Source organism: Homarus americanus, unplaced genomic scaffold (genome assembly GCF_018991925.1).
Source record: "Homarus americanus isolate GMGI-L3 unplaced genomic scaffold, GMGI_Hamer_2.0 scaffold51859, whole genome shotgun sequence".
Classification (NCBI taxonomy): Eukaryota; Metazoa; Arthropoda; class Malacostraca; order Decapoda; family Nephropidae; genus Homarus; species Homarus americanus.
Genome location: NW_024711292.1, coordinates 17,312,457 through 17,337,761, shown reverse-complemented (window position 1 = coordinate 17,337,761; position 25,305 = coordinate 17,312,457). Strand labels below are relative to the sequence as shown.

The following is a 25,305-nucleotide window of genomic DNA, read 5'->3' as shown; positions in this document are numbered from 1 at the left end:
TCCAGACCTTGAGCCAGGGTGCTGGTATCCATTTCGAAGACGTTGATAGATATGTTCCACCGTTGTGTCCGCCATGGGAGAACCCCAACTTTCATGTGGAAACATCATGGCCTCCAGGGGGACCTGCATCCCGAGCTCCTTGAACAACTTGTTTATCAATTTCTAGAAGGCTATAGCGCCTATACTCACGTGTACACAGACGGGTCCAGGACTGACGACAACGTTGTAGCCGGTAATGGAGCAGAGACGGGGAGTGGAGCTTCCGCCTGCCTCGGCATACAACCGTATTCACTGCAGATTTGTTTGCAATAAGTAGAGCCATTGACATTGCAATAACAAGCGATGTCAATGATGTTGCTATCATTTCAGACTCAATGTCAGCTCTTAAAGCAATTCAAAGTGGTAACACTACCAGCAATGCGGTACAGGGCAACATTATTAGTAAACTACATGCGTGTGCCAAGAATATTGTGCTGATGTGTGTGCCTGGGCACTGCAACATTCGGGGCAATGAACAGGCAGACAAACTAGCAAAACCGACTGTGGGTCTCACGGAGACAACCAATGTACCCTGGGAACGGCAGTCGTGTCTCTCCTTGGGGAAGACATATACAACAGGGAAGTGGCAACTGGAGTGGACGAGGTTAGATCTTTGCAACAACTGCAAGATTAACATAGGAAACTGGCTCTAAGCATACAGAAAGAAGAGGTGGTCCTCGCCAGACTAAGGTTAAATTGTACCTATCTGACCCACCTAAAACCTTACATAGATAATTTTTTTCCTCCTATCTGAGCCACGTGTAACAAAATTATGTCCATTCGACACATTCTGACAGTGCAGCCAGTACGAACCAGAACGACGGCGGCTGGTGATGCTAGCGACCAAGCGAGGCTTCGTGCTGACTATCAACTTATTGCGATATGATGTCACCATAAGTGACACTGTAATAATCTTCCTCATGGAAACCCGTCTTATCGGCATGCTGTGAAAGATACACGCATCAATGCTTTTTATAATATGTATGTAACCATGCCTTAAGGAAAATAAAAATGAATAAATCAAAGTAAACAAAGATACGAAAACATACAATACAAGAGACATATCACAAACCTTTTCATTACACACAACACGCACATATACCAAGTAAAACTGACACCTACCAACACATACACAAACAAAAAGACACGGGCTACACCACACAAAAAAAATCAAATCACAGAGAAACTTGTCACCTGACTGGCCATTTCATCTGGGCTGTCAGTAACTCACCATCATATCACTCACTCATACCATAATTCATCCAAAATCAAACACCCCCCCCCCGATAAAAAGAAGACCACCAGAGTACCAAGAACAAGAAGACCATAAGAATAACAAGAAAAGAAGAAACAAAACTATCAGATTAGTTGTACCATCAGAGTAATGGAGTAATGTGGCAAGAAAGAAGACCAAGAATAGAAGAAGAAAGAAGACATCAGCTCCGGCCGAAATAGCATAAAGGCGAAGTGGCCAGAAATCCCCAAAACATGGTTCAATGAGGAAGACTTCCCTGCGATACAACTTTCTAGTGAGATCCACAGCTCAAGGGCAGGTGTTAAGGAAGGAGAAGAAAGTGTCACAGTAAGTCAGGTTCCAGCAACAACCCGACATGGTGTAGTAAGGGAAGAAGTGCCTGCTCAGACCCAGGATGCTGTAGATCCAGAAGGTACCACACACCCAGATTGTTCAGAAAATGCAGTACAGGAAACCTTCACTACATGCGAGGCCGAGATACATACAGAAAGGAATAATGTGGATCAAATTATTGGTAAAATATCTTGTGAAAATATGGAATATGATAAAGCAGATGACATGGAAGCAACAAATATAGCAGAGACAGAGTGTGAAGTGGCAAGAGGTGAAAACATGGATAGAATGGCGGAAATTGTAGAGGTTACCTGTAGTATGTCACCAAGCAGAAACACGAATGATTCAAACAAGAAAGATCAGAACAAACCGGGAAAAAAATTAATTAGAAATTAACGGCAGTGATGATGAAAATCAGGTAAAATTGAAAACAGATCTCCATCTGATATTTAAAAAAATTCTGGAAAAAAAGACCGCACGAAGCAAAAAAAAAAAACAATGAAAACCAAAGTGATTTGAGTGGTCAAGTGAATAGCCAGACAAAAGGGGATTAGAATGTGGGAAAGGAAGAAAAGATGATGGGAAGAAAAAATATGTAATTGGAAAAGGTGATTCATAGCGGAAAAAGGTTGAACATGTACAAAGCTGGACAGTACAAACAGTTAGTGGTAGTAAGGTGATGTTGAGTAAGAAGGATGGAAAAGAAATTGCCAAAAAATAGGCGAATAAAGGGAATAAAAGTACAGAGGAAGAAGGAAAATGGGAGGTAAAGAGGAAAAAGTAAATAAATTATTTTTTTATTACATTATTATAACAATAATTTATATGTATATAATGTTTGCACCATTAAATGTGAATAGTCTAAATAGTTTGGGTAAGCAAATGCAACTATTATCTGTTGTTAAGTACTATAATATTGACATCCTTATGACACAGGAACATAATGTTAAGGATCCAGGGAAACTATATTACCTAAATGATTACTTCGAAATTATTATAAACAGTACACATTTGTTGAAAGGTGAAACTATACTATTAGTAAGGAAAAATTCTACTTTCAAAATACTAAACTGAGATGAATGAGAATGACCAAATTTTATGTGTCAGAGTTTCCGTGTTAGATCATACTTTTTTTTTTTTGACGGGGATTAGCCCACCCGGGCTCAGGTCATTGACCCACATCGGGGCCTAGGGGGCGAAAATGTAATAATAATAATATTTATTTCATAGTAAATAAAATCTATAATAAATTAAAAGTAAAAATTAAATAATAGCAATAATAATAATAATAATAATAATAATAATAATAATAACAACAACAACACTGAAAATAATAATAATAATAATAAAAAACCATAAATAAATAAAAAAAATTAAAAAATATCAATAGTGAGAAGCGATATATGTATGTTGTGTTCTCAAAGTAAAAGAAACAATTGAGACCCTGCAATTGTGTGTAAATGTGGCAGAACGTCAGATCAGCAACCTGGGACTTCGTCACAATTTTCGAGATGCCATATGGCTTCCAATATCTTCCCTGGCGGTAGTACCTCCCTGTTTGATAGCTGCCTACTACCTACAAATTTATATTATTAATATTTATGCCCCATCGGGGAACACAAGGAAAAGGGAGAGAGAAGAATTGTTTTCTGATGATTTATTATATTATATCACAAATAATATAGAGAATATATTGATTGGGGTAGATTTTAACTGTGTTACCAGCATGAGAGTTTGTAGCAATCATGACAACAAAGGTTTGGTGCCCAAAACTTTAACAACTCTTATAAAGGATATAAGACTTAAGGATGTTGCCATGATACATAATTATTAACCTGAGTTTACATATGTTGGAGACAATTATGGGTCAAGAATTGATAGGCTTTATGTTAAGGGGCTTGAGAACAAAATAAAATGTGATAGTGTTCCAGTCAGTTTTTCTGACCATTCAATGGTTCTGTCAAAAGTAAACATTCACAAAAATGTAAAAGTAGGTAAAGGTTTCTGGAAACTGAATTGTAGTATTGTAAGCTCTGATGAGGTACAGGAAAACTTTGGAGCGATTTAGAAAAATGTTAATGAGAAATAAACGCATAGCAGAATATTTTACAGTGGTGGGAACAATGTGCTAAACTAGAATACAGGTTGACAATCCCTTAACCGAAATCCTTGTGGCCAGAGGAATTTCGGATTTCGGAATTGTTCGGTTTTCAGAATTTTTTTTTTTAGCCCACCTGGGCATAGATCACTGACCCACATCAGGGCCTGGGGGAAAATATAATAATAATAATAATAATAATAATAATAATAAAAATAATAATTCATAGGTCTAGGTCGTGTTTCTCACTCTTGATCTTTTTTTCATTCTTGTATTTCCTTTTTATTATTATTATATTATTATTACAGTACTCCTGTATTATTGTTATTTTTATTAATTTTATTATTATATTTTATTATTATTATTATTATTATTATTATTAATGTTACCATATTTTATTTTGGTGTATTTTTATTAAAATTTTTATTTACTATGAATAATTATTATTATTATAATTATTATTACTATTTTATTTTCGCCCCCCAGGCCCTGATGTGGGTCGGTGATCTATGCCCGGGTGGGCTAATCCCTGTTAAAAAAAAAAAAAAAATTACCTCAAAAAAAAACTTTCGGTTTTCAGAATTTCGGATAAAGGGTTGTCAACCTGTACAAGAACCGTTTTAAAAAAATATGTAAAAGAATGTCAAGAAAAATATGGGCTAATTAATTTATTTCAAAGTAGGTTAAGATAATTTTGTCAAAAAGCTAAACACCTTGATGTGAATTTTGAAGAAATAAAGGCACTGAAAACCAGAATAAATGAAATAAGTTACAAAATTTGTGAAAGTGTTAAAATAAGATCTAGAATAAAAGACAATAGAAGGAGAAAAGCTCTCGCCATTTGATCTGTAAAGAAAAAGGTAAAGGAAACAAGGAATTAATTTCTAAGGTTAAGAGAGGAAATGGTGAAGAAATAGAGAATATAGAAGGAATAATCTAAGTAATTAAAGAATTTTGGGGGAATCTACATAAGAGTTGAAAATAATGATGAATACTGTGAAAACTTTAGAGAAATGAATCTTTAAAAAACCAGTCAACGAGAAGGAAATATGGGAAGCTATTAATAATCTCAACCTTGATAGATCACCAGGTAGTGATGATCTACCTGCAGAGTTTTATAAACAAATGTGGAAATTTATCAGGGTAGAGATCATTGAGGTTATTCAGTTTATCTTTAACAATAAAGTATTAAGCTTGTCACAAAATACAGGAATAATAAAGCTAGTGCCTAAAAGGGGAATATAAATTTAATTGAAAACTGGAGACCAATAACCCTCCTAAAGGTAGATTATAAAATAGTTGCAAAAATATTGGCAAGAAGAATTAAACCTTTTTTTAAATTTAATATTGTCAAACGACCAATGCTGTTTTATTAAAGGAAGGTCAATAATAGATTGTAATATTATGGTTAAGGATGTAGTGCAATTTGTTAGTAGTGAGAACCAAAAATGTGCCATGATAAACTTAGATTGGTCAAAAGCATTTGACAGTTGATATTAAATTTGTATTTAGGATTATGGAAAAATTAGGCATTAATAATGTTTATGTAGACTGGATTAAAAAGTTGTATGGAAATTGTGAGAGTAAGGTTTTGGTTAATGGCATCCAAAGTAAATCATTCAGGATTGAAAGATCACTAAGACAAGGATGCCTTCTTTCTATGATTCTCTTTATATTTTTCCAAGAACCTTCTTATTTTTCAGTAAACAGAAATGTCAGAATAATTCCCCACAGTTACCGAACGTAAAAATTCCCATACAGAGACATGCTGATGATTATACAGTCACACACCAGTCCATAATTGAGGTTAGCAGAGAAATAGAAAGGTTTGAGGAAGCAACAGGTGCTAAAGTAAACAAAAATAAAACAAGTATTATGGGGTTGGGTGAGCAGAAGAAAAGAGATTTATGGCCTGTGCTGTGGTTGAGATCAGCAGAATATTCCAGAATTTTAGGCACTATATTATGACAATTATGAACACACGGTTAATATGAATTGGAACAAAATCTTGGAAAATATCACCATTACTGTTAATTGTTTATTAAACAGAAAATTATCCTTGTACCAAAAAGCAATTATTGTTAACTTAAAAGTTTTGTCCAAGGTATGGTACCTATCCCATACATTTCCATTAAATAAAATGTACTCACAGAAAATTGAATCATGCATTTTTAAATACCTATGGAGTGGTATGTACCAGCCAATTAAAAGACAAATTCTGTATTTACCTATCAAATAAGGAGGTATTGGAGTAGTTAATGGGTTTTGTAAAAGAGTTGCTATATTATGTACAAGTTTCATAAAAATTGCTTCAGACTATGAAAAGAGGAAATCTTTAACTCCATATTATACAAATATAGGGACCAGTTATCTATTAGAAATGAAACCTTCAGATAATGTTTCTTACTGGTCTCCACCTTATTATAGAAATGCAATCAATACCCTAAGAAGGATAGCAAGGCATCATAACTTTCCCAATGTCAAGAATAAAGATGTATGCAATATATTAATGATATGGACTAAACCAGCAGTTGAAGAAAAGTATCCGCTGTTTTAATGGCCTTATATTTGGGAAAATACTACATGCAAATATATGGATCCTCACCAGACAGGCTTCATACATAGGTATATTCATGAAACTCTACGAACAAATCAGAGAAAAAAACTTAAACATAAAACAAGATGATAGTTGTGCAAGATGTGATGAGGTAAAACATCCGTTACATGTATTTTACTTGTGTTTCCATAACACATAATTAAATGTGTTTAAACATTTCCTGAATACAGTCTGCAATGTCAATAGCAAATTATTTCTGCATTTCTTAATGTTTAATATTAACTGTAGTAATAATAAGGATGTAAAGGCCTGGGACTTAAGAGATAGAAATCCCTTACCAGACTAATCAGGATCTTAATAAAGGAAAGTCAAGGACCATGGTTTTCTGAGGAATAACAAAGAACCGTTTGAGATTGACATCTCTTTACTATAAAAAAAATATAACAAAACTCTGACACCACTCAACAAACATCAAATAACAATTATGGGAGTCAAACAATTAATGCAGTAAACAGTTAATGGAGTCAAACAATTAAGGGAAGCAACAATTAATGGAATCAAACAATTAATGGAATCAAACAATTAATGGGGGTCGACAACTGATAGAATCGAACAATGAAAGGAGTCGGCAATTAAAGGAATCAACAACAAAAGAATCAAACAATGAACAGATATTTCCTACGGGGGAAGGTTCTGGAACACGGTGATCCACACTCATGGGAGGAAGCGTCCATTCAACTCCACACTCGAGCAACAGCGGCCGATGTCTTGAAATGGCAGGAAAACACCGGGCACAGACGGAGGAGATGAACTGACGGTCGTGGTATGCGGTAGCGGTAGATGACCAAAGAATTGACACTCGATAGGTGAAGGTCTGGGGACACAGCCCACGAGTCCCAAGCCTTGATGAGATCACAGCCAGAATTTGACGAACAGCAGGGGAAGGTAGTGACTGCACTCACTGCTGAGCAGAATCTGACGGCGACACAGGTAGAAGCGCCGTTTTCGCCTCTGTCCAACCCCCCCAAGTGTTGGTCGCACCAGCAAACAAGCGAGTAATCAGCGGTAACGAGCAGGAAGATCGTTTCCGCCCTTACAAAGGATAAGAATACAATAATCATGCTAATATCATATTATATTTATTGTATGTGGTTAAGTAAGAAGGAAAATTATAATGTTAAGGAGACTATAGCCTTTATTAAAAGCAGGATATATTATAATAAATGGATGATCAAGTGTATTTTAAAAGAAAAGTCATCCAAATATATCACGGACAAATATGTAAATATGTAATTTTTATGTATATATGTAAAATGTAAAATCTTAATTGAAGTTAAATATCATGGAGAAAATTATAACATCTACCAGGACCATCCCTGCATACACTTTTATTTTCTTGTAGTATTTTAATAATCTCCGCCTGCTCCTGAGCGGTTAAGTTTGGCAAGTATTCTTTAATGTTTATTATAAAAGAGTTATATTTCCTGCTTCCTGCAATAGGACTATCCTCCTCAACCAAGTTTATGTCCTTAGCAGAGAACGCCTGATTGGTGAGGACAGGTCTCTCACCCGAGTCACCCTGAGGATTCCGATAACACTTTGGAGAATAGGTCACTGGTAAAATTGGTTCCTTGGTCAGATTGAATTTCTTTGGGGATAGCTACTTGTGCAAAAAAAAAAATAGCAAAAGATCAGCAATGGTTTTAGCTCTTATGTTTTTACTGGAAGGCCTCAGTATACCTAGTTGTGGGGCACATTATAGTCAACAAATATTGGTTGCCTTTCTTTATTTATGGTAGTGGGCCCACACAATCTATTAGATTCAAATTAGAATTTTGTTGAAGGGTTCCTCCGTAACAGGAATAGGGTTAAGTGGAGCGGGAGGAATAATCTGATTGGGCTTCCCAACTAGTTGGCAAGAATGACAAGTGTTGATGAAATTAGCGACTGATTTTTCATTCCTAGCCAGAAAAAATCCTTAATAAGTATGTTGTAAGTTTGTTGTAAGTTTTACATATCCCCAAGTGACCATTTAAGGCCTCATGAGCCAGTTCTATGAGCTGTACTCTAACAGAATATGGTGCCACTATTTGATGGACGTCAGCCCAGGAGTCATCATCCTTTAGATATCTCGGACGATATTTTCTCATCAAGACATCATCTTTATAGTAAAAACAAGGGACTTAAACAACGTCTGACTTGGGTATTGCTATATGATGAAATTTGTCAAGTGAAGTATCCTCTTTCTGAGCTTTAAGTTGTCCCTGGTCATAACCTGGCCAGGGACAGGAACAACAAGTGAACCAGGTAGATCATTACCCAGTAGAAATATAACACCTGCTAATGGCAGCTTCTCTCTCTCCTACCTTCACCATTCTCTTCAACAAGTCACAATCAAGGTAAACTTGAGCAAGGTTTACTGATGCATAAGAGGATAAGTCTTCCAAAAGATCTTTCTCTCCTGTATAATTTTCCTAATTCCAGGATGAGCACTATGTACTATTAAGCTTTGAACACCTGCAGTATCCCTTAGTATGTTTACACACAATCTTTTACCATCCTTTGAAAGCGAAATTGTACCCTTGAATTTAAAATCAAGAAAAAGATCTTTCCGAGAATCATTGACTTTGGCTACATTACTCACAGGTTTTGTTTTCGAGGTGGTACCTTAGGCTTCGGTCTTTACATTAGGTTTAAAAAAAATCAAATTATATTGAAGTTTTACATCCTGGTTCCCAACAACTAGATACATGGTGACCGTCTTTACGACAGTATGAACAAGTCACTGGTTTGTTAGCATTTGTTGTAATATTCGACATATCACTGTTAGTCCCAAGGTTTTGTCCTAAAGGTGACTTTACAATATTCGACTTCTTGTTCTCCCCCTTAAACCTGTGTACTAAAGCGTATCTATTGACCAACTGTGCTTGTTTCATCAAATTTTTCACCCTTGTCTTCTAAATAAGCCATGGTATTAAATGAAATTTGTCTTTTGAATTCCTCATTGACAACTATATTGACAAGGTCATCAAAGTGCTACGTTGAGTGGTCATAAGCCACATTTTAAAAGTACGTAGTTTCTCAGTAGCAAATTGAACGTATGTTATGTTAGGCCACTTATCGCTGAGAGCTGGTCGCTCAAACAAGCGCATTGAATAGTAGGGATGCGATTCATCAAAATTAGGTACTAAATTTACATTAAGGGACCAATCAAAGTGACCGAGTCTCTCTTGGCTTGGTTTTGCATTTTAATTACTCTCAATTAGTTCTGATTCTCTTTCAATTAGCTCCCTTTCTCTTTCAATTAGCTCCGTTTCTCTTTCAATTACCGTCCTTTCTCTTTCAATTAGCTCCCTTTCTCAAACTTCTCTCGTTCAGATCACAATCTCACTATCTCCGGTGTCTAGTTGAAAAGGAGAACCCACTACATTTTCTTTTAAGTCCCCAAGACTAGTAATGAGTCTACTAGCTTCTTCAGAAAGAAACTTTTCTGATATTGATCCTTTGACAACTACTTCTTTTAATCTGTCCTTACGTAAACTTGTTGAGACTGGAATTTCAAAGTGATCAGGTATAGTTTACCAGTCTGCTTTCCTGAGGTCTGCACCTTCGAGTTTGTCAACGTTGGGATTAGCTATGAAATCAGCAATTTCGAATCTAGACATGATTAATGATTGTTGATAAAGTAATTTCAGATTTTCTGAAATTTTATTTATTTAATTCTATTTATTTATTTTGTCTTTCGGAATAAGGGGAAATTCCCTTTAAAACCGCTTACATATATAACTCACAAGGGGCTGGTCATCAATCATTCTGGAATTTTATATAAACTACACCAATTGTAAAGACAGGATTGTAGACCCTGTGAAATTTTATATGCTTACGGGGTAAGAATACCGATTGGGAATTTATAGATGATATGGCCCTTTGTCTACTATCCTAAGGGAAATCCGTAAAAAGGCGCTCAATAAGAATTTCTTATCCAAATAAATACTGCTTAGAGGAAGAGGGGTGTAACAAGTTATAAGTCTACTTAGAGAAATGCCCTGCTCAAAACTCAAAGTAAACGTCCTAATTACCCACAGATTTCATCCGCCCTCTATGCAAGGAAAATTGTATTAAACCCCAAGCTCACGCTGTTTGGAAAATAATTTCACAGGTTCAAGCATTCCGTATCCCTTACTATTATGATTAATGTAACAATAGTCAAAATTACACTAAAATTCGTATTATACCTAACCGACTCCACGTAAGAGCTTATATGTAAGGAGTCCACTCTCGTGATTGACAGTTTTGACAAACTAAGGGGGAAGAAACGGCTCTTGCTCATTGTCAACATTCGTGGCTACAACCACATCTGACTTAGTTCACTTTGATCTTACAATTTTTACCCTGTTATAATATGAACACTATTAACACTGCAACTGTATTAGTGATTTATCAACTCAAATGACTGGTAAAATCACTCACTACCTCTGACTTCAAGTGCATTTACAGGAGGCTTAACACTATGTAAACAACAACATTAAGTCAATACACTGTAAACAATCGGAAAAAGTGTAAGCAGATAAATATAACTTAGACTACCAACACAGCCAGAAATATTACGTAATACCCACTATATACTGTCTTGTACGGTTGTCATGCAACAAAGTTTTAATTCAGAGTTGAAACAGTAATACCGAAGTAATTAATATAAAACATTGAAACTCAATACAAATAGTAAGTGAACAATTACCTCACTAGGACAGGCAACTCATTTTCTCCCAAGACTGGCAACTCATATGCTCCTAGGACAGTCCCCCATTTGCTTCTAGTACAGACACCCCATTTGTTACGGGATCTGAGCAATCAAGAAGGCAACTGTCTAAAGTTAATTTACCTTTCACTTTTATTTTAATCTCAAATTTTAAGATAATTTCTTCACCTGTATATGTGTCAAGGGGCTTTTGGGTTGAAATAATTTAGTTCTAATACCTTGCAAAACTCTTGCCCAATTGCGTAACAAGTGACAATCTGTTTGTATTGCAAACTTTAAGAAACTTTTTACTGTAGATTTAGGATTACAGCATTACTAGGCTTAAATGAATAGTAGATACCGTACTCATGGTTGACATGGCATTACCCAACACAGTATAAGTAATAGGACATGAAAAATATGCAAGTGATTTTTTAATATAATAATTAAACCTAAATAAACACAAAAACATATATACAAGCGTGAAAAATAATGTACTCAGCTGTACTAATACACGTTACAACTAGATGGCCAGTAGATTCCCCGTGTACAGGTTAGTGCTGGAACAGTTGATCACTCCACGACAGAGCACTGAAGGATAAATCAGCCGAGTCTGTGGCTCACACCCTAGTCATACATCTCATCTGTCCTTTTACTACTCCCAAGGTTCTCTCCGACAACAGATTAGAGTTCAAGAATCAACTTTTAGCACAAATATGTCTGCAATACGGCATCCAACAAAGCTTCATAACAGCTTATCGTCCACAGGCAAATGGTCTCGTTGAAAGAACCAATCGTAATATCCTGGAGATCCTTCGTCATATAGTGAATCTAATGCACAATGCATGGGAGGATTGGTTACCTCAAGTCGCAGCCTCTATTAACGGGTCGATCAATAGCTCGGGCAAATCACCCTACTGTATGTTTATGGTATAGACAACTTACAGGCAAACCTTGCCCTGTCCACAAAATGGACGATTACGCAACAAATCAAATCAGCATCTTCACAGACATTCATGGTCAATTACGGAAACATTTAGCAGCGTCACGCGCTGAAATGATTTATAAGCAACACAAATAGGCTAACCCTTTAACACTAGAAATAGACGATGCTGTCATGGTGAGAAAACCTGAACGGATCTCCAAACTTACGCCCAAATTTTCAACTCCATTCCTGATTACTGCCAAGGAAATGGGCAACAAATTTTAAATTCTGAAACCAAACTCACGAACATCAGACGTAGTAGATGCGGACAGACTTAAAAGGGTGCACAAAGAGTTACTCCCCAGAGATGTTAACGATGTCCCAGACACATCTGTTCAGACTACAAACACATCAAGTACACCAGCTGTAGCCAATGATTATTGTTTAAAACTAAATTTGCGAAACAATTCTAAGATGAATCTACCTCTTTCAGAATGGCATGGATCGTAGCACTTCTACTCCTCTACTCTACTCTACTCTACTCCCAAAGGTGCCCTAGCCGCATCTTTGGGACGGGTCCTCATCATTGAAGACGTCGTGACCATAAAATATGAGATGCACGGTTTACTAACTATTCTTGACCAGATGAGGTCTATTGATGCTTATCTCCAGACAGCTCTGGGCACCCCCGAAACTCTAAGTCAACTTCCTAACATTTCTACCATGGTACTACAAACAATAAATCTTCAGCTACTTCGTCTCAGGATCCTTCACAAGAATATCGTCACAGCTGGATGCTCTATTCCATCATCTCAAGATGACATTGCTAAGAAGGCGCGTTCTCAAACACAACGAAAGCGAGGATTATTTAACTTTGTTGGTCTCATTCAGAGCACTCTATTTGGCACGGCAACTGCAGAAGACGTAGCTAAATTAGGAGACCTCATGAATATTGTAACTCAAGCAGTACATAAACAGAATCGTGCTATAACTCAGACTGAACTAGCCCTTTAACCATTGATTCTTGATTAGTTAATGGAGCTAGAACATGTAAAAAAGTTGATTGGGTTTTCTGTAGTGAAACCCAATATGTTCCTTTTTTGTGTTTATTATAATAAGGGTTTCTATGTACACTTTCAAAAAGGATATCACCGTAACTATCTCAATTGAGCTATGGATGTTAGAATCAGACGGCAAGCTTGTCTGTGAAGCTTGGTTATCAATATGTCTGTTTCTCGTGAGGGTTGAGTGAAGACTGAGTGATCACTGGGGGCAAATAGCCGGCTTCCTACAGCTAACCTAAGGTCTAAATTGAGAAGCGCCCTCCAGTGGAAAGTTACCGATCACGTGTTCAATGAATAGACCACATGATCACTGCATGACATCTCACTGCTCATGGAATGTTATCGTGGGTGATGAAGTTATACAAGACAAATGTAATTAACCCACATTTATATAATACTAGCAGAATCGCCGCCCTCCGGGCAGCTCATCCGCTAGGCAACGGTAGGACGCTCCACATTGTCTCACTGTAGACCACTGTAGACCATATTTTTGGTTTTGCCATTAGCAGCAAGTATGTACAGATTTTTGCCAGTTCCCACTCTGGAGCATCCAACATAGAACTGTCCATGAGAGAAGCAAGGAAACACCAGGTTTAGGCCAACCATCTTCAGGGACTGTCCCTGGCTTTTGTAAATGGTCATGGCAAATTTCACTTTAACCGGGAACTGAAGTCGCTTGAACTCAAATAGCAGGTCAGTGGTGATGAGAGGTATCCTTGGTATAAAAACGTCCTCTCCTTTAGCTTTTCCTGTCAGTATTGTGGCTTCCAGTACATGTGGCATCATGTTCTTCACCACCAGTCTTGTGCCATTGCAGAGGATTGGTGGTTCAAGATTTCTTAAGAGCATTATAGGAGTTCTAATGTTGAGAGTGAGGTGGTGAGGAGGCATTCCAGCGGTTTCCACAGAATTAAGGAATTCTGCAGGGCACTGGACTGCTTGGTCCTGGTCGATTACTGTATTAACAGATTTGAATGAGGTCTCACTGCCTGGAAGCTGTCTGAGTAGAGTCATGTTGATTTCAGCCACTATTTCATTCTTTGGTGCCAGAATTGCACGCTCACGCAGCCACTTGTGGATAATGTTTGGTTAGACCATGTTAATGAGCTCAGTTGAGGACTTTACAACATTTCCACATCCTTGAGGAATGATTATTTGTCCCTCTGAATCAACAGGGAAAGTTCCATTCCCAATCTGTAGTAGGAGGTTAGCAAACCGTCCAGCATCCTGATCTCCATGTAGATGTACTCTCATGTTTGTGGATAGAGTGAGTGTCTGAACACTTCTCATAAGGTATGATGCCTTGAGTGCTGCATATGATGTTGGGCCACGGATGTGGTGCAAAAATTGTCTCAAACAAAAGCATTCAAAGTTGTTGGGGTGAACCATGTAGACACGTCCCAAAGCATTGCCTGACTTTATCCCTGGATATCCTTCAACATCGGATACTTGAGCTCTTCTCTGGAACTTTTTCATTGAAGCCTGCCATATGTAGAACTTGGGTACGTCAACATACAGGAGTATTTGAGCAAACTCATCTTCCTGTGAAAGCTTGAAGAATGCAGTGAGGGTCGTATCAGCAGGATATGCCATTTGATTTTGGAGGGACTCTTCAGTGAAGTATACTCTTTGTCCATTTTCCAGGTGAACAGCCAGATGAACTACTGTTGGACATCGTTCGTGTATGGGAAGATTAAAAATTTTCCATAGGGCTTCATTGTTGCATATATAACGGCCTTGCTGAAACTGTGTCACCTCATCATGATTTCCATCCTTTTTCAATGCAAAGATCGCTTGGTCAGAGCCTTTGTTGACGCATTTGCAGACATACTTTATGGACTTGACTGAATTGCAGAACTCCACATTGATGTGCACATTGAATGCTTTACTCAAAAGAAGATTGTAGGGGACCACCCATTTGTTGTCTATTGTTATTTCACTGTCTGTTCCAGGTCGCAACACTGCTGTAAACCCTCCATCAACTGGCGCTCTTCTCCTGTACTGAGGATAGCCATCTTCTCCACTCTGAGTATATATAAGGATAAAATTACCTATAATGCGTGGGATGTGATTCGAATTTTCAACCTCTGTGTGGTTTAACGGGTCGGGTCGGGTTGGGTGTGTCCGATCTGGTTGGTTGGAGTTTTTTTGAGTTCCCCACATGACACATGCTATCCATGCCAAGTTTGGTCCTGGCGGCTCTTTCGCTAGGCCACAGTAGGACGCCACCCTCCGGGAGGCTCCACATTATCTCACTGTTCAGTCCCGAAAACTTCTTCCATCAATAGTTCATTAACGGTGAATGTAAGTTCCGCTACAACGGTACAGCAAAGTATATTTTTTTAGCATTAAACTGTTATTATTTTATTGTCTAATCATCACTACATACGACAACACCCATCGTCACTACATATAACATCATCCATCATCACTACATATAACACCATCCATCATCACTAAATATAACACCACCCATCATCACTACATATAACAACATCCACCATCACTACATATAATACCATCCATCATCACTACAGATCGGTAAAGTAGTTTCCGAGATTCTCGTGCGGACACACACACACACACAGACATACTTCTTTGTTTTATATATATAGATAATTTCTGAATCTAGCCTTTTATCTATGGTTGTGCATGATTTGATTAGTTCCGTACCTACACTGGCATGGCTAACTCTTTTTTCTGAGTATCTGTATGCTGCGGAAAATTCTGCTCAAGCTTTATTTGCAAACAAGGACAAACTAATTGCAAGTGTAGTTGATGCAGGGTTAGGATGAGTGGATGCACAGCTTAGGCCTGTACATACTCTTCTTGACACTTTACAAATACCCAAGACGAAGTACCACTTATCCCCTAGTTTCATAGATCAGGAGGTGGAATATTTTATCCTTTGCTAGAGGCAACACTCACTCACAATGCTATACTTATCCACATACCCATGGTAGCTCAACGCAAATTTAATGCATGGCATTTAGAACCTTTTCCATTGTATTCTAATGACACACTGTTTACTCTGGATAAACCAACTGAACTTTTACTAATAGATGAAGACTATTCATTGTTAGCAGTGGATGATCCTAGGGCGTTGCCACAGCGTAAATCGTCATATCTACATTTGTATGCATGTCTGACCTATGCATTCTCGTTATTCTTGCTGCAGAAGCAATATGTAAACCAGCGATCATACAAACGAGCGTTCGCACTGCTCTGAAGCAATATAATTAAACACCAATTTTCATGAAAACTGTGTTTCATGCACATCTACATAATATGCAGTCTATTTTTTTTCCTGAGGAAACCAGTGTCATTTTACAGTGCCAGGATGGTGGTAAGTACTTAATTGTTCCAGGGTATTATATGGCTCCGGACTATTGTGAACTCACCTGTAGTTCATTGAAAATCTTGTCTTCCCATCACCATTTTGCATTGAATTTAAATCTAACTTCAGATTTGATTCTTTTGTTTCCGGCTCCTCATATGACTTTCAGTGAACTCAATATAGTTTCAGATAAATTGAAGTTTATTTCTTATCTGAAGGAGTCTCATTTCTTTAATTTAGATGATAACCTACCATTCTATTTTCAAAGGGATTTGCTAAAACCAGTTTAACTGTTCCCACTATTGTGTTAATATTGGCAGTGATATTTTTGTTTTGCTATTATAAGTCAGTACCATCTAAGTTTGCCATTGCACATAATATACTCTCCTGTAAGGCACTTCAGACTAGGTCTACAGTAGCTGCTGAACCCACGGTTGCAGCTACGTCAGTTCAGTGCCTCCACACATTTGCATGTAACATGGGTAGGTATATCTAAACTCTAAAAGGTTTTTCAGTGAGGTTAGTTAACACCTTGTTTAGCTCGGAGGGTGATGACCGAGCAATGTTATAGCCCCTGTCTAACGGACAGTAACACTTATATAAATGTGGGTTATATACATTAGGTTTATATAATTGCATCACCCATGGTAATTTTCCTATGAGTCGTGAGCATTCATCCATTAGACATGCAACAGAATATTTCCACACTCCTGTCTCTAGACTGCAGAGTCAGGAATAAAGTAGCCGGCCTTCAGGGCAGCCCACCCTCGTCTCTCACAGCAACTGGACGTATAGTGACAAGGCTAATTACTTAAATGCTTCGTCCATTATCCATGCTCACAGGTCATAGAATTAATTATGGTGATATCCTAGATATTGTTCAATAGTTTATTTTCGTAATAAATGGAGAAAAGACCATTTGGGTTTAAAAACATAACCCATAAACATTTGTGAATGTTACTTCCAGTTTACCTCAAATTAGTGATTCAACAGGTAACCAGAAACTGTAACAACTGGTATAACATCATATAGCTCACTATATCACACTGACATAACACCATCAAGCTCACTATATCAATTGATATAACACTATGAAGCTCACTATCTCACACTGATATAACATCATGTAGCTCACTATCTCACACTGACATAACATCATATAGCTCACTATCTCACACTGATATAACATCATGCAACTCACTATCTCACACTGATATAACATCATGTAGCTCACTATCTCACACTGATATAACATCATGTAGCTCACTATCTCACACTGACATAACATCATATAGCTCACTATCTCACAATGATATAACATCACGTAGCTTATTAACTCACACTGACTTAACATCATGGAGCTCACTATCTCACACTGAAATAACATCACGTAGCTCACTATCTCACCCTGACATAACATCACGTAGCTTATTAACTCGCAGTGACATAACATCATGGAGCTCACTATGTCACATTGACAAAACACCATGGAGCTCACTATCTCATCCTGACATAACATCATGTTGCTTATTAACTCACACTGACTTAACATTATGGAGCTCACTATCTCACCCTGACATAACATCACGTAGCTTATTAACTCGCAGTGACATAACATCATGGAGCTCACTATCTCACACTGAAATAACATCATGGAGCTCACTATCTCACACTGATATAACATCATAGAGCTCACTATCTCACACTGATATAACATCATGGAGCTCACTATCTCACACTGACATTACGTCATGGAGCTCACTATAGCCCACTGACATAACATCATGGGGCTCACTATCTCACACTGACATAACATCATGGAGCTCACTATCGCACACTGACATTACGTCATGGAGCTCACTATCTCACACTGACATAACATCATGGAGCTCACTATCTCACACTGACATTACGTCATGGAGCTCACTATCTCACACTGATATAACATCATAGAGCTCACTATCTCACACTGATATAACATCATGGAGCTCACTATCTCACACTGACATTACGTCATGGAGCTCACTATCTCACACTGATATAACATCATGGAGCTCACTATCTCACACTGACATAACATCATGGAGCTCACTATCTCACACTGACATTACGTCATGGAGCTCACTATCTCACACTGATATATAACATCATAGAGCTCACTATCTCACACTGATATAACATCATGGAGCTCACTATCTCACACTGACATTACGTCATGGAGCTCACTATCTCCCACTGACATAACATCATGGGGCTCACTATCTCACACTGACATAACATCATGGAGCTCACTATCTCACACTGACATTACGTCATGGAGCTCACTATCTCACACTGACATAACATCATGGAGCTCACTATCTCACACTGACATAACATCATGGAGCTCACTATCTCACACTGACATAACATCATGGAGTTCACTATCTCACACTGACATAACATCATGGAGCTCACTATCTCACACTGATATAACATCTTGGAGCTCACTATCTCACACTAACATAACATCATAGAGCTCACTATCTCACACTGATATAACATCATGGAGCTCACTATCTCACACTGACATAACATCATGGAAGTACCCCGTCAGACTGCCCGGAGCACAGTTATTTGGAAAATAATACATTTAACAATAAAAAATAATGTAGGCATGACCATTTGAAACACTGAAGAGAATGCAGAAGATTAAGATCGACTGTCGGCGATATCAACGATCTCCACATAAAGTGCAGACAGCCGGTGGGTTCTTTATGAATACACATTTCAAGACTACCTCATTCGTAGTCATCGACGGGTGTTGTGCCCTTATAGATGGCGTCTTGAGCAGCGAAGTAGGTGAGGAACTCTCCGAAGACGTTGATCTCCATATTATGTGCCAGACTGACCATGAGGAACCAGTCGCTGACGGAGGCCTTCCTCATTACCGTCGCCACATCCCTACTTCTCTCTTCTTGCACGTACATCTGCCCCAAGAGATGAAAATGTTAAGAGAATATTAAAAGTAATCCACCCACAAAGCAGTTTAGAGCTAAGTAGAAAGAAACTGGTAATGGAAGGAACCATTTTTTATATGACTGGCACAGTGTATAAGTGAAATACAGGAAAATGTAAATCAATCCATTTACAAAGTATAGAGTGTGGGTTTAAGACAAAGTGTGGTGCCGAGTAAACAGTAACCGAAGCATAAGTGTGGTGATAAATTTTCAAACAAAAGACTGGTACTGACAATAAGGAAAAAAAGAAGAGTGCGTGAAGCGATCTGTTATAAACAGAAAGCTGATAGGTGTGAACTACATAACATAAGCGTAATTTAATGGGGTTTTATCGTGATGCTCAGAATATATTAGTTACCTGATAAATTATGGTATGTAAGACATACAGGCACACAAATAGACACGGTGAGTACCTCAATACCTGGAGATGCATTACTTACACCTCTTCTCAAGGTAATAACAGAGTTAAACGACGTTACAACCTGCGAGTTTCTTTTAATACATATGCCCAGCCCAGTCATATCACTCGTCATGCATTATTGGTGATCACGGCCCTTCATTCTTAACGCTTTCGTTCGGTATTCAAAAGCTCTCCTACATTTTGAATCCCTCTGGGAACTCATACTTTAACTTTGTTCAATCATGCCAAGTCCGCCTTCCTCAATTTTACACACTAATATCTTTAATATTACCTCCTCATTTTTCTCATCATATATATATATATATATATATATATATATATATATATATATATATATATATATATATATATATATATATATATATATATATATATATATATATATATATATATAATTCACTCTAAGCTTTAACCAGACATAGAGATCTTCTTTAGTTATTTTCCAATAATATAACTTATTTTCATCATTCTCTTGTATTGTCATTTCGATGGATTTCAGCCTTAGAAAGTATCTACCTTCTGCCACGTACAACAGTACTAATTTGACACAGCTCTACACTACACAACACACACAGCACTACACGACACAGCACTACACTACACGGCACAGCACTGCGCTACACGACACACCACTACACTACACAACACAGCACTTCACTACACGGTACAGCACTGCAATACGCGATACAGCACTACACTTCACGACACAGCACTACACTCTACGACACAGCACTACAGTATAATAATGATAATGGTTGCCCCTCGTGTAACGATGATGGCCGGCTGTAGGGCCACCTAGGCGTGAATTTATTTCAGGTGTAGAAGCTGTCGCCAACACAACAACAACACCCTGAGTGATCCAGTGTCAAGGAATAGTCCGAGAAGACCGGACAACTTGCCAACTGCACTGGCTAATCATTACCCCGAAACATGATCCGCAAATCGATTAACATCCAGGTTCCCAATTACTGCTGGGTACACAGAAGCAAATGGCGCAAAGAAACTTTGCCCGGGGATCGAACCCGTGTCCACTCGCTTGCGAGGCGACCATGCTGACAATTACACCACAGGTCGCCATGACACAGCACTACACCACATGACACAGCACTACACTACTCGATACAGCACTATACTACACGACACAACACTACACTACATGACACAGCATTACACAGCACTATACTACACGACACAGCACTACACTACACGAGACAGCACTACACAGAATTCCACTACACGCACAGCACTATATTACAAGACAGCACTACACAACACAGCACTACACTACACGATACAGATTTACACGATACAACACTACATTACACGACACAGCACTACACTACACGACACAGCATTAGACAACACTATATTACACGACACACCATTAGACAGCACTATACTACACGACACAGCACTATACTACACGACACAACGCGACACTACAGTGTAGTGTAGTGCTGGGATCCGCGACAAGATGAAAGAAAGCAATATTTTTTGCCAAAAAATTAATATATACACAAATAACGATTTTTTCCATCACCGACTCTCTCTCTAGAACAAAAGGAAGAAGTCCAAAGAAAATAACTCGTCAAACAAACAGCTTCGGCCGAAATAGCCGAACGGCGAAGTGGGGGACAAGTGCCAGCTTATGAAAGCCGCTGGGTATGTTATTATGTTTCGCCACATTGTACTTAAATCTTATTGATTATAAGCTTGGAGGTATTGCCACTCTTTCTCCTATTCTTGTCTCACATGATTGGTTAGCTCCTGATGATGCCATCATCAACATTCACGAGTCGTTTTTTTCACTCTCTCCCACACCAGCCCCACCCTTCAGTATCAGTACATCCTTCAAGACAGAGTTTGTTTTCATTCACCACAATCATCACTATTATACGACTAGTATTCCCAACTACAGGTATGTTACAAATGGTTATGATTAGGGCAAAACTTCGTATTTATGTGTTCTTCATCACTACTATTACCACCTTAGAAAAAAATGACTTAACTGACACAAAATTGCCCTTGTTATAATGCATGTTTTTATTTACAAGGAATCATAAACAAATAATAACCAATAATCTGGCTAAATAAACAAATTAGAAGTGAATGAATCATGGCAATATTTGTTTCACTCAACTCTTATGAAACTATAATAGGAGTGAAAATAGTGATGTATATTTGTAGATCATTTGTACATTTTACTGAATTTAATAGCATACATCTAGATACTATCCATTTCGTTTAGCAACAATAAATTTTATGAGCATTTTCTTTATACACCGCTTGTTTTTATGTCGGCACCAACAGGTAATTTTTTTTAATGCTTACAGAACGTGTATTGGTTGGTAGCTTAGTTGCAAATTCAAGGTAGACAGATTTTGAAACGTAAATCATCTGACGAGCCATCCACTGCTACTTCATCAAGAACAAGTGAAGTGAGTAGCTCGAACACAAATGAGGAAAAATTTAAAGTGAGGAAGTATGATCCCTCCTATATTGCATATGGGTTTATCTCTGGGGTGAAAAAAGATGGAGTGGAATGCCCGAACAGTGTTCTCTGTCAAGAGATACTCCCAAATGAATGTTTGAAACCATCGAAACTACAAAGACACTTACAGCAGAAACATCCCACTGAGGCCAGAAATCTTTTGATTTCTTCAAACGATAAGAATCATCACTAGCCAGACAGGCAAGTACATTCAGACAGCGAGCCACAGTTCCAGAGAGGGCATTCAAAGCATCCTTTTTAGCTTCCTTTCGTATTGGCAGTGAAAAGAAACCATTACGATCGGGGAAGATTTCCCGTTACCAGCAGCCACAGAAAATGTTCAGGAGTTATTTGGGAATAATGCCGCTAAGCAAGTCGATGTGGTACCCTTATCGAACAATAGATAGATACAAGTAATAGAAGCTCCAAAAGTTGTTGGTAGCGAAAGTCAAAGAGGGGAAGATGACAGAGGAAGAAGCCGGGGGTAAGGAAGGGAATTGTAGTGGGAGAGATAGAGCCGTGGCTTTACACGACGTGCATTATATTTGATTTACTAGAGCAGAGCGCACAAATTGGGTTTTTGTCTGTGTTGGGTGTGTGATCCTCGGGTCACCACTCCTCCGGATTGTGTTAGATACAACTAATAGAAGCTCCAACAACTTTCCCTGAATAAGAATTCGCAACTTTTCGATTTACAACAGGTATCTATTTACTGCTAGGTGAACAGGGACCAAGGGGGCTAGGAAGAATGTCCAAACAACTTTCCGCCGGCCTGAGAATTGAACCCGTGACATCTTGCTTGCGAAGTAAGAGCGGTACCGCTCTACCACCGGCGCCCCTCGAACAATATTGTGAGTAGAAGGATAGATGACATGACCGAGGACGTCACTGTACAAGTTTTGGAGCAGGTGAAAGCCAGTGAGTACTTTGTATTGCAGCTGGACGAGAGCACAGACGTCGCAAACGAAGCACAGCTGCTTGTGCTTATCAGATTTATCAGTGAGGGAAAATTTATTGAGGAGATACTTTTCTGCAAAGCCATAAAGGGTAGGACTACCGGGCAGAACATTTTTCTGATCTTGGATGAATACATGGAGAATAATTCAATTGACTGGTCTTGTTGTGTGGGTGTGTGTACTGATGGCGCCGCTGCTATGACAGGTAAACGTAACGGAGTCGTTGCCTTCGTAAAAATTAAAGCCCCCTATGTCGTCAACACACTTGTAGCGAAACACATTGATGTTGAATTGCATCATGTTCTGCAAGTTGTTTTGAAAATAGTGAACTATGTAAAAGCACACTTCCTGAAACACAGACTGTTTAAAACACTTTACCATGAAATGGGTGCTGGCTTTGAGGGCTTGATGCTCCACTCTGAAGTGCGATGGTTATCACGTGGGGCAGTTTTGAATCGCGTTAGTTTGCCCTACGGAGAGAGCTGGCCGACTTTCTTTCATCAAAGAAGTCAGACCTTGGTAGCTGTTTTGGGGATGGTCATGGATGATGAAGTTAGCATATCTAGCAGATATCTTCCAGCATTTAAATGTACTAAACCAGAGCATGCAAGGCCGTGAAATATGCATTTTGAATGTGCACGACAAAGTACGTGCATTCAAGCAAAAAGTTTCCCTGTGGGAAAGCAAACTTCAGGAAGGTGTCACTGAAATTGTGGTCTGGACAGTTTTGTGGCGTGGCTTCATGTTTTGATGTTGATGGATGACATTGTCCTCTTGGCTACCACTAGAGTCAATATGAATCTTAAATTATCAATACATTGTGATTATTGTAACACTTATAGTCTGAAACCAAAAGAAGACAAATAGCAGCTAAGAGTTGATTCTTAAATTCTGTCCCGTTATCCGAGAGTATCACCCTCGGTGATAGGAAGGATAGATTAGATGAGTGACTAGTGCATGAGCCACTGATTCGGCGGACTTGTTCGGCAATGATGCGAGTAACACAAATCATGAAAAATGGTCAACGCAGACAAGTACGTAACTAGAGCCTTGATGGCTTTTTGGTAGTTGCAATAAATCGATAGCAACTGTATCCCATGGACGTTCTGGCGTCGGGTATTCTAAGATTGGAACTGGATCGATCGTTGTTCCCTTCTGTTTTGCACAAGATAAACATTTAGCAATGTGATGCTCGATGTCGATCCTCATAGATTTCCTATAACAATTTTGTCTAATTTTTGTTAGACATCTATCTCACCCTGGATGCCCAGCTTGCGGTGCATCATGAAAGAGGGTAAGAACGTTTTCCTTTAATGATGTAGGAACAACAATTTGAGAGATTGACTCTTGTTTGTTTTCACTGAGCAATATAATATGTCATGCCGCAGCTCAAACTGTGAGAGAGGTAGAGGTAATCTGGGCAAATTTACCTCATCTCCCTATTCTAAAGCATATATAACCTTGGACCATAATGGATCCTGTAACTGTTCCGTCCTTAATTGTGACAGGGTGAACGTAAGTAATGGCGTGACAGGAGCTATGTGTCTAGATAGCGAATCAGCTACCACGTTCGCACGGCCCGGCAAATACTTGAAGTCCGGTGCAACTCCTGTATGGTTTGGTACCAGCGCGCTAAACGCCCTGATAAATTCTTCCCATTAAATAGCTCTGTCACGGCTACATGATCTGTGTGGACTGTGATCGGATATCCCAAAATGAGATCCCGAAAATACTTGAGAGCCCACACTACAGCTAATGCTTCTAAATGCGTAGCTGAATACCGTGTTTCTGCATCGTTGAGGGTGCGACCGGCGTATGCTACTATCCGCCATTTTCCTCAATAATTCAGTTTGCATGAGTACCGCCCCTAAACCTAGGCCCGAGGCATCAGTACACATGGTAAATGGTTTTGTGTAGTCCGGAAAGGCTAACACTGGTGCTTTTGTTAAGGCGCTCTCAAGGGCATTAAAACTGTCCTCTTGTTCGTTATTCCATGTAAACTCCACATCCTTTTTGAGGAGTTTAGTGAGTGGTGATGCTAACTTGGCATAACCTTCAATGAAAGAACGGTAGTATCCTGATAATCCTAGGA

At 38.5% G+C, this 25,305-nt stretch overlaps 1 protein-coding gene across 1 annotated transcript in view; it reads right to left on the bottom strand.

The window, feature by feature from the left end:
• Positions 1-17,220: 17,220 nt before the first annotated feature.
• LOC121854191 (innexin inx2-like) overlaps positions 17,221-25,305 on the bottom strand; it is a 96,005-nt gene continuing 87,920 nt past the window's right edge. Inside the window, exon 7 of the mRNA XM_042348719.1 lies at positions 17,221-19,315. Within this exon, the coding sequence (XP_042204653.1) occupies positions 19,127-19,315 (189 nt within the window). The 3' untranslated portion in view covers positions 17,221-19,126. The remainder of the gene's footprint in view (positions 19,316-25,305) is intronic.